We start from the raw sequence: 10,812 nt of genomic DNA on the forward strand, positions 1-10,812 counted from the left end.
TAGAAAAATATCCCAGTTGATTACAATTTAAAAAAATACCATTGTTAATCTAATATTAAAAATAAAAAAGTGAAGTGCCTAACCATTCCTCTAAACAAAAGTTAAAATTATTAATAAATTAATATATATATATATATATATATATATATATATATATATATATATATATATATATATATAGATAATATTAATTTTGGTGATATTCCTTTTCCCCAATGGCAATACCTAGAAAAGAGGCCTTCTTTTGGCTGAGTGCATTGCATGCTCCACGCTTGCCTTGCTCCTTCTTTAACGGTAAAACCAGCCAGCCAATCACCCTCAATATTACGTCATCAAAACTTTTCTATTTTGAAAATATATATATACACACACAAATATATACAAAATTACTCTATGAATATTATAATATAAATTATCTATCATGTATTTTACATGTGTTTAATAAATATTGTTTTAGATATTTTTTTAATAAAATAACTAACTTTTAAAATTAAAAAATATCGCATCAAAATAATATTTTTTATAATTAAATGATTAATTTTTTTTATTAAATATCAAATATAGAAAAATACTATAAGTCGAGTAAATTTTATTATTTTTATCATGAGTTAATCATCAATATTCAAAAATAAAAATTAAAAATATATTATTAAATTATTGAGCTTAAAAAATTAGATTAATGACTAAAAATAATAAATTATACTGGTTGACTAGTCCTCGAGTATTTCTCATCAAATATATACTTTTATAAAAATTTGAAAAACAAAAACTTGAATAAAACACTTTTCTTTTTGTTTATTTAATGAGTTTAATTTTGATATAAAGCGTTTTATACAATCGTATAATTACATGCGTTTGATCATTCATGCTATTAATATAAAATAATACTTATTTATATCATAAATGTATTGATATAACGTCGTATAATTAAATACACGTATAAAATTATTTTATACTTACTGTACATCAAAATTAAATTCTTATTTAATATGATAATTTATACACAAAGAACAAATTTGGATAAATAATTAAATAGTCAATCTTACATCATCCTATTAATTAAAATATTGAATTCACTATATTAATTTTTAACGCCAAATTAAATATCTTCCAAATACACATTATTCTTAATCATTTGTCAAAAAATTTTATCTTACATCACAATGCATCGAAAATAAACAATACAACAGGGTTTACATATTTTATATGACGATAGTATCCATCTAATGGTGGTTGGGTGATGAAAAATGTGAATTGCAGTCAAAATCAATTCTTTTTCGGATTTTTCAATTTTTCTTGCGGTGCGTCTCTTCACTTCATTGGAGAGTATACCCTTTTGGCCACTGAGCTGCGTGACTGTGTTGGAGTTAGTGCACTGAAAGCAGGTAAAGTCGCTTTCTTTTTTGGCCCCCAAAAATTAACACACAAAGCTTACATTTTTATCTTTCTTTACCAATTAAAGAGGACACAACGGGTGACTGGTTGATAAAGAAGAGAGTCGTTGAGGCTTGGAAGAACAAGAACAACAAAGCTACCAAACTCTTCATACCCTTTGCAAAATCTCTCATGGTTCGTCCCATTTGAGCCTTCACCAATCATCATCTTGTTTTGGGAGAAAGACGATTTGTGTTATGTATTTTTTATTTATTTTGTGTGTATTTTACGTGAAAGTTCCATTTTTTATTGTCATGTTATGGTTTGTTTGGTTTGATGAACATGCCCATTTGAGTTTTTTGTGTGGATGATGTTTGATCGTTTGTGAATTATGATTTTTCAATTTAGAATTGATGATTGGGTGTGCTTCTTTCTGTTGGTCTGGTTCATTTTTATAATAAAGATTGAATTTTTGTATGTGTGGGATATATATGATTATGGTTATGGGGGGGTGGTTGAAACCTATATATAGGAAATCATTGGGTGAATTAGCTGTTTCTTGAGCAATTTGTTATCTCATTCCTTCTCCTAAATCTGGGGAATGATTTGTGTGGATAAGGATACGTTTGCTCTTTGCTTCTAGATATTTTAGGTAGAGGATTTGTGGTTTAGTCAAATTTTACTGATAGATTTTACACCAATGGTTCATATAAATTACAGCTTTGTGTTTGATTTTCTCTTTTTTTCCACCTTTACTTATTTATGCAAGTCTAAGTTATTGAGGTGTTTTGTATTCATAGGAGGTTTAGTGAGTTTCTTGGTTAAATTAGAGAGACACCTTTTTTTTTTCATTTCACTGGTAAAAAGAAATTAGTTTCATTTTGGGATAACCTAAACTTTTCTTGTTTTTGATTTTGGAGAAACCCAAGTTGAGGTTTCTCCTTTCCTGCACATATCCTTTGTGTGTTTGGAACTTCATTTTTTCTTCTTCTTCTTCTTTTCACAGTTCTCTCTCTATAATCCGACTTTATTTTTTTGTTTAAGTCAATATTTGGGAGGAAAAGCACTGTGTTTGTATATACCCTATAGAATTTGAATCCAAGGATCTCTGCAGATTTGGTCAAATAAAGGCTTCTTGATCTTTTGTTGTGTTTAGTGAATGTGCTTGCATGAGGATGAAATTTGAGCAGATAAAGGTTGATATTTTAGGAGTAGTTCCCATGTACTATGTTAGAATTGAGACAGTACATTCCACAATTACAACACCAAGGTAGATTTCTATATGCATGTTTGATATGGAATGTTCAATTAAATGTTTTAAGAAAGTTAATTCAGTTATCTGTAGGATTTTTTTTTATTTTTTGTTTGGGAATCTATAGCATTTGATTGTGCCATTAGCATTAGTCCATAACAAGTTTTTGAAAATACTGCTTTTTTGTGACTGGTTTCTTCTGCATTTTATTCATTGTGATGCTTAACTTGTTTCTATTGGCATGATTTTAATATTATCATTGCATCTTTTCTTGGATTTGGATAGAAAACATTTTGTCTGGCCGATTTCTTGTGGGACAAAAGAAATATGGCTACTATCTGCTTATAAACAATGTGAATATTGTCCATCTTAAATTAGAAGAGAGATTTTTTTCCAAGTATGAAAGTGTTGATTTAGTTTTGGCAATTATCCCATTAGATTAGGCATCTAAGATTTTGCATAATGTCGGCCTTTTGATTCTCAGATTTTGCAGGAATTACTTTCTTACTAGGTTAGTAAATTCTCCATTATGACTTTAATTATTATTAGCTTCGTCAAAGTTAAATTTCTCTGTACCTCTTTGGTTGGTAAATAAATGATTATCATTTAGAACTGGTGAAAGGAAAAGAGGCTTATAAAAGAGAAGCAAAGGAGCTTTTTTACCCTTCACAAATGTTTACATTGTTTTTTCTTGTTCTGTCTAAGCTTGCAAAGTGAAAATGCACTATTTATAACTTTATTGACCTCTCTAGGTCACTCTTAGGATGTAAAAAGAAATTTATTTAGACATTGATTCTCTAGAATAAGGTCTTGTTTGTCTTTGTTATATACAAATACAATTTCTTTCTTATTTCCTTTTAAATTTTCATCCGCATTTTTTTCTTTCTGAAGATGGTTAACACTGCTAATTTGGACAGGCAAGGAAGATGCATTGCAACCTTCAAGAGATAGAAAAGGATAGTCCAAAAGTTTCAGAAGTGAGAAAGGATTCTACATCAACATTACCTCAACAACAAAATAAAACCTCTTCTTTCGAGGTTGGCCTAATTGCAATCCTGTTATTGCGATTTATTTTTTATTTGTGTGGTTAGGTTGTTAATCCTAACTTTTTTGTCTTATCTAATTATTCAGGATTGTGGAGATTCTTCTGTTTCAAGCATTAGCACTGATAGTGGGTAAAATATTTTTGCTACTTTATCATTTCTTGCATTTTCTTTTTGATCATTTGTTAATGTGGTTCCATAATGAATACCTGTTTTTATCTATTTAAAGTGTTGGCCTATTGTTGGATCATCTATTCCTAGCCGTCTAATACCATTTAAGAAATATACTTAATGAATATGCTTGATTGTTCATTACCGTTATTATATAGCTCCTTCATTTAGTTTTGTATTTGTTTCATTCAGAAGACTCTTGAAACCTGAAATAACTATAATTAGATTTTGCTTATTATTTATCAGTTGCTTATTATTTATCAGGTGTGCTGTCCTTACATTCCTTAATTTCGAGCCGGATGGAAACTGGAGAATTGTTGCCATACCAGTACGCTGCCTCAGTCATATTAACTTAGCTTCCGGTCTACATATGGATGGTCTGCAACTTCTTTTACCTCCTCCGCCTATTGATAGGTTGAAGATTGACCAGTGTAAGGGTCCAAGAAGTCCTCTTCCTCACTATGCTTATTCAGTCAAATCATTCACAAGAAGAAACGATAATGGTTCGAATGTGCGTCGTCGATGTCAAAATAAGATTGCTAAGAAAGCTGCTCAACTGAATGAACTGAATGATGTTTTGGGTAATTCTCATTCCCAAAGTTCATTGGTGTGCAGCTCTGGCTTGTTTCCAGATAGTTCGGCTGCAGTTAATTCATCTGATAAGTTGATGAGTACCACCAAGGAAGACAAGTCTCTGAAGAAAAACTCAAGAAAAAGGTTGAGAAAGAAAATTAGACAGAGCAAGAAGAAATCAAGTGATAGTGGCTCTGCCGAACAAGAAGTTCCTAGTTTGGCTTCTGAAACTTGCAGTAGCAATGACATGGATAAGGAGGCTGCACTTATGACATATACAGCAGAACTAGAAATATCATCTTCTGATGATAGATTAGTAAAAGATGATTGCGAAAGGAGTGAAATGAATGGCAGCACGGGAGTTCCTGAAAGCTACAAGACTTTTATTGATGATATAGTAGACTCTTTGGTGTTGGATTCAGTTTCAGTTGGTTCACACAGTGATGCAAGTACAAAAGATGGTGAAACAGGAATACAATCTAGTAAAGGAGGCTGCGGAATTGCTTCAAATTCAGGAGATGGGTATTTTCCTGGCCAAAATGTAACGAATGGGGTTCGGGACAACTGTGAACGTAATGAGGGAATTAGGAATGGTGGTCAAAATTTTGCGCCTAATGATAAGAGAGCAAAGCAAAAGAGAACAGTGTCAAAGAGTTCTGGTTTTAACAAATTTGGGAATCTTGGAGTCTCGCATGGTCGACCAGGGAAGGAAAACAGTCATTCCATCTGGCAAAAGGTTCAGAAGAAAGGTTCCGAAGAATGCAGTGGTGATTCGAAGAAAGTGAACACAAGTTTGTCACAATCTGACTCCACTGTGAAAGAGGATCCGCCAATTGTCCAAAAACCCAGTTCTAGTAGTGTAAATGTTACGTTGAAAACGGATGATAAAAATCCTGTAAAAAATAAAGTTGATAGGAAAACAAAAGTGAAAATGGACTCCACTTCAAGGAAAGGTCTCGGTAGTTATTCTAGGAAGGGTTCCCATTTTGACCGGTCCACATTAAATGATGATGCAACGGTGTGTTCTCAACAGAATGATATGTCACATGTCTCTTATCAGGAAAATAATCAACAAAGGTTAACTAGTGTTTCCGGATTGAGTTCTGATACTAATTGCGTGACGGATGGGTTCCAGACCAACAGAGTTGAACAGATAACATCTGAACTAGTTCACAGTTCAGAATCAGAGTCTCCCAAAAAGGCCTGCAATGATATTGCAAGCATGAATACGGAAAATATAGACATTCAAGATAGCTCATTAGCAACGCCTTGTGAGGACTCGGACCAATTGAACATGTCTAATGAGCAATCATCCATATCTTGTAATCCTTTAGGTGATGAGGCTGATCAACGAGAAAAAGAAGTTTCCCATGCAGACTACAATGCACAAAGCCACAGTTCTGGAACCAGTGGCCTTTGGAAATGGATACCAATTGGGAAAAAGGATACGGGGTTGACAAAACCCGAGAGTAGTAGTTCTTCACCGGAACATTCTGATGCACCGCATAGCAAAAATATTAACTTAGTTAGCAATGTTGAACCACAGGTAGCTTCTACTTCGCAAAATCAGGATTCATCACTAAATGCAAGTCGAACAGGCACAGGTCAGGTTTATAGTAATTTTGGTGGTCTAGTTGAGGGTGAGAATCAGGCATTAGGTAATCAGGTTGCATGTACAGTGATAGAGAACAGTGTCAATCATGATGCAGCTAATCAGATGGTTTACGAATGTGAGAATCAAGAGATATTAGACAACGATTCCTACAGAATAGCCCAAGCTGTGAACGATGCGTGTGGGGCACAACTGGCTTGTGAAGCTTTACACATGGCCACAGGTGATCCAATTGCGGAGATCGAAAGATTACTTCACTTTTGTAGTCCTGTTATATGTCAATCTTCCAATTCACCTGGTTGTTTCACGTGCGCTCAGAACTCTGTGGGTTGTGTCTCGCTCTGTAGACATGATATACCCGACGTATCTTTGGGATGCCTGTGGCAGTGGTATGAGAAACATGGGAGCTATGGTTTGGAGATAAGGGCTCAGGATTATGAAAATTCAAAAAAACTTGGTGGTATTGGTAATTCTATGTTTCGTGCGTATTTTGTCCCTTCTTTGTCAGCAGTTCAGCTGTTTAAAAACCATGAGAATCAACTAGCAAATGGTGATGACGAATTTCCATTTATCACCTCGACATGCTATAGTGATTTGGAGCTTCTGTATGAATATTTTGAATTGGAACAACCTCAACAAAGGCGGCCTCTATATGACAAGTAAGAAAGTTCATCCTCTTTATCCTATCATCATTTGCTAATTGATACGTTTTGTAACTGATTATAGTATGTTGAATTTTATCAAAAACCTTAACTATAGTTTTGGTTTTGGTCATTCAACTATTGTAACGTGTGACATCATACCTTGATATTGTGTTCCTTTCATAAGCTTGTTCAACATCAGGACCCTATAATAATATAATGTTAAGGAAAATCATGGTTTGGTTGTTGTGTTTGGATCTGCATAAACCATGCTAAAAACCAGCATATCACTTAAAATTTGCCAAAATGTTGAAATATACAGATATGATGAAATGCCACATAAAGTCGTTTTTCTTTGTGGTATTCTGCTTCTTTTTTCTTCTTATGATAACCATAAACTCATATTGTGCTTATATTTCTTTTATTTTTGTTTCATTTTTTATGGAGATTATCACATGAATAATTTCAATAGGAAAGACCATCAACTAAAATTTATGTTTCATAACAGGATACAGGAGTTGGTTGGAGGAGATACACCAATGTTAGCTCAAACTTACGGGGACCCATCCAAACTGGAATCAATCAACCTGCGAGATCTTCATCCTAGATCTTGGTACGTGACCTACATATCATCTGTACATCACTTGTTGAACAGAGTTTTATATATTCTCTAAGATCATATTATCACAAGTATGGATTGTTGTCAATTTAAGTGAAGTTTAAAACTTTTATCATTTTGACCCGGCAAATCCGCATACAGGTACTCTGTTGCATGGTATCCTATTTACCGTATACCGGATGGCAACTTCCGAGCAGCTTTCTTGACCTATCATTCACTTGGACATTTGGTTCGTAGAAGTAGAAACCCTGATTCACCAACTGTAGGTTCTTGCGTAGTATCTCCAGCCGTCGGTCTCCAAAGCTACAATGCCCAGGTATGAATAACTTCTTCAACAACTCCTCATACTCGAACCTTTTTCATATGATTAACTTTTAAATTAGTCATTTGATGATTAATAAAAATGTTCAAAATGCATTAATTGTAAACAAATTTTATCATTTACTGGCATTTTCTTGCTGTGGCTGATTTCAAACTAATTGGAACTTGTATTGGCGAAATAGTCATGCCTTGTTATCACATAAAGCATTATTGAAGAGGCTTGTTTTATGCATGTAATGTGATATGAGCAGGGTGAATGCTGGTTCCAGCTGAGGCAATCTGCACTGGCAGCAGAGATGCTGGGCTTAAACCCTTCTATCCTTCTCAAAGAACGGCTGCGGACGCTCGAGGAAACGGCTTCTCTCATGGCGAAAGCTGTTGTCAACAAGGGCAACAAAATCTGCGCAAATAGACATCCTGATTACGAGTTTTTTCTCTCTAGGCGACGATACTGAGATCTATAAAATTTTCAGAAATTCCTCAATAAGTAATTATGAGTAGGCCGAGGCCAATTTAGTCGAAAAAATAATCTTGGCTATGTCTGGATAGGAGATAAATGACAAATAGGATCCAAGTGTGTGTGATAAATGGAACTGCATATTGTTTTAGGTCCTCTGTTTGAACTTAAATTTGTTTGTACATACATAGCTTTCTGCAGTACCATTTTATTTTGGTTCTTTTATTATCACTTTGAATTTTAGCTTATTTTCATTCTATGTATTCTGTAGAAATAAATATATAAAGTATATGTTGTAGTGCTGATTTTCAGATTAGCAATTATTCCGGAAATTTTCTTACAGATCTTTTTCTTTCTTTATTAGTTTGAAGTTAGTGCATGCTGCCATTTAATCAAGTAAATTCTTATTTTGTTATCAGACTCGCGCATTTGATTATTCTATTATGTAATTTTGATTATTTTAATAGTTGATTAATTTGTTGAAAAAATAAAAAAGTATATAAAACTATACATATAACAACTAATTTGATAAGTGATTTGTTGTGTGTATAGAAATTTATGCTGAATATTCTTTTTTTCATGTATAAATAATTAATAAGGCCAAAAAAGTGAAGAGACTATTTTAACCCCGCAGTATATGAAAGCAAAATGCACGAAACCTCAAACCCTAGTGTCTTTTCCTACCCTAATTTCAAAATTTGAAGAAGAGAGGGAGAGGAGTGACTAGTGAGAGATGCAGCCAGAGAATCTATTGCATCAGATTCATCTCCGAACACAGAAGTGCACCGTGGGATGTCCTTTACTCGATCGCTGCCTCGGAGGAGGGATCCCTTGCAACTCCATCACCGAGCTCGTCGCCGAAAACGGCACCGGCAAGACCCAATTTTGTCTCCAACTCGTTCTCTATGCTCAGTTGCCGCCTTCCCGCGGCGGCCTCTCAGCCTCCTCCCTATACATCCACACCGAATACCCTTTCCCTCTCCGTCGCCTTCGACAGCTCTCACGCGCCTTCCGCTCTTCCCACCCCGATCATCCCGTCGCCGACCCCTGCGACCGTGTATTCGTCCAAGGAGTCTATACCGCCGACGAATTGGTCGACGCGCTGCCAAAGATTGAGCTGTTCTTAATCCATTCGAAGTCGCGGTTTCCATTGAGAGTCATTGTGATCGATTCTATCGCTGCTCTGTTCCGTTCCGATTTCGACAACACCGGGTTGGACCTCCGGCGAAGATCGTGTCTGTTCTTCAAGATTGCCGGCGGGTTGAAGTCGCTAGCGAAGAGGTTCGGGTTGGCGGTGGTGGTGACGAACCAGGTGGTTGATTTGATCGAGGGCGGGAATGGGAATGGTGTTAGGGTTGGGAATTTGGGTGTGCTGTACTCGTCGGGTAGGCGCGTGGCCCCCGCGCTGGGTCTGGCGTGGGCGAACTGCGTGAACTCAAGGCTGTTCTTGTCGCGGCACGATGACGGTGCTGACGTGGATGGAAGTTGCAGCAAGAGTCGGAGGAGGATTAGTGTTGTGTTTGCTCCTCATTTGCCTCATTCCTCTTCTGAGTTTGTTATAACAACGGAAGGTGTTTTCGGCCGCTAAACCATGGCGGACGGCACGGACAACTTTTAAAGTAGCAGCAGCTTTGTATAGTGTTTTAGTTGCTGTAATCTCAATCCAAATGGGTAATGATTAGAAATACTAATTTATCTGTTTCATTATCCTCTTAATATTTATCTGCAAAAATACATGGTTTTGAGTTTTGACAAGAGAAAATACGGATAAACAAAGTAAATATTAAATAATGTAAACAAAATATTAAATAATGTGAATAGCATTTAAAAAAATTAAATTAATTATTAAAATTAAATTTTTAATTTATTATTCATAATTTTTATTATTTATTTAATAAAATTATAATTTAATTTATTTTTAATATATATTTATATTTTTATATATATTTTATATTAATAATTAATTTTAGTGACACCAACAAAATAGTGCTACTTTTGAAATTAATAACTAGTCTAAATTCTTTTTTTTTTTTTGGTTTTGAAGTTAGTGCATGCTGCCATTTGACAAAATTATATTTCTTAGGATCATGCTTCTCGAATCAGAAAAAAACAGGAAAATGATAGATTAGAAAATGTTTTATAACCAAGTACGATGATATGAGGCTAAAGAAATTTAATATGAAAAAAAGGTGAGTTTTGTTGGAAACAGAGCTTTTTGTTATATATATATACAGGTGAGTAGATGTTGTAGGAATAATAAGTCGCAGGTCATGTGCTGATTCAGCATACATGTTGCGTGATGAACACGTAATGAAATTAGAAGCAACTCTCGTGGTGAGCATTCAGATGCGTGTTGGATACATGGCAAACGCTGGTTGGATGATTTTGTAATATAAAAATTGCGATGTGAGTCTTCTGTCTATAAAAATTAAAATTCATTACTATTTTACTATATTATGAGAGAGATATTTTTTTCTACTGTTGATGTCATAGAGGGCACTGCAAATATAGTGGTTTACCACAACGGTGAGATTATACGTAATACATATGAGAGCATGAGCTTTGCTTGTGAGAGTACATTTTTGTTTGTGGTTCCGCGCACTATAATGTTCGCGGAACTACAGTATGGGATCTGTTAGAACATAAGGAGTGATATTTTAAAGAGGGAGAGCAACATTCTCTATCGGAGTCCGGTTGTCGTATTTGGCGGCCTAATATAGTTTGAGGTTATGCCGATCATTGACAAAAC

At 34.7% G+C, this 10,812-nt stretch overlaps 2 protein-coding genes across 5 annotated transcripts; both read left to right on the forward strand.

The window, feature by feature from the left end:
• The first annotated feature begins 1,160 nt into the window (after nt 1-1,160).
• LOC112801859 (uncharacterized) lies at nt 1,161-8,405 on the forward strand. Of its 4 annotated transcripts, XM_072237435.1 has the most exons (9): nt 1,189-1,385; nt 1,463-1,569; nt 3,111-3,137; nt 3,544-3,663; nt 3,758-3,801; nt 4,105-6,684; nt 7,175-7,279; nt 7,427-7,601; nt 7,858-8,405. In XM_072237435.1, exons 4-9 carry the CDS (start codon nt 3,553-3,555, stop codon nt 8,059-8,061), a joined length of 3,219 nt encoding a protein of 1,072 aa, XP_072093536.1. In that variant the 5' UTR covers nt 1,189-1,385; nt 1,463-1,569; nt 3,111-3,137; nt 3,544-3,552; the 3' UTR covers nt 8,062-8,405. The 4 variants fall into 4 exon arrangements, with proteins under 4 accessions (XP_025700588.1, XP_072093536.1, XP_025700590.1 ...); XM_025844803.3 differs by lacking the exon at nt 3,111-3,137 and having other exon boundaries at nt 1,161-1,385; XM_025844805.3 differs by lacking the exons at nt 1,463-1,569; nt 3,111-3,137 and having other exon boundaries at nt 1,200-1,385.
• LOC112801860 (DNA repair protein XRCC3 homolog) lies at nt 8,362-9,779 on the forward strand. The gene has a single exon (XM_025844807.3). The coding sequence runs from the start codon at nt 8,797-8,799 to the stop codon at nt 9,649-9,651; it is 855 nt and encodes a 284-aa protein (XP_025700592.1). The 5' UTR covers nt 8,362-8,796; the 3' UTR covers nt 9,652-9,779.
• The last annotated feature ends 1,033 nt before the right edge of the window (nt 9,780-10,812 follow it).

Source organism: Arachis hypogaea, chromosome 5 (assembly GCF_003086295.3).
Source record: "Arachis hypogaea cultivar Tifrunner chromosome 5, arahy.Tifrunner.gnm2.J5K5, whole genome shotgun sequence".
NCBI lineage: Eukaryota > Viridiplantae > Streptophyta > Magnoliopsida > Fabales > Fabaceae > Arachis > Arachis hypogaea.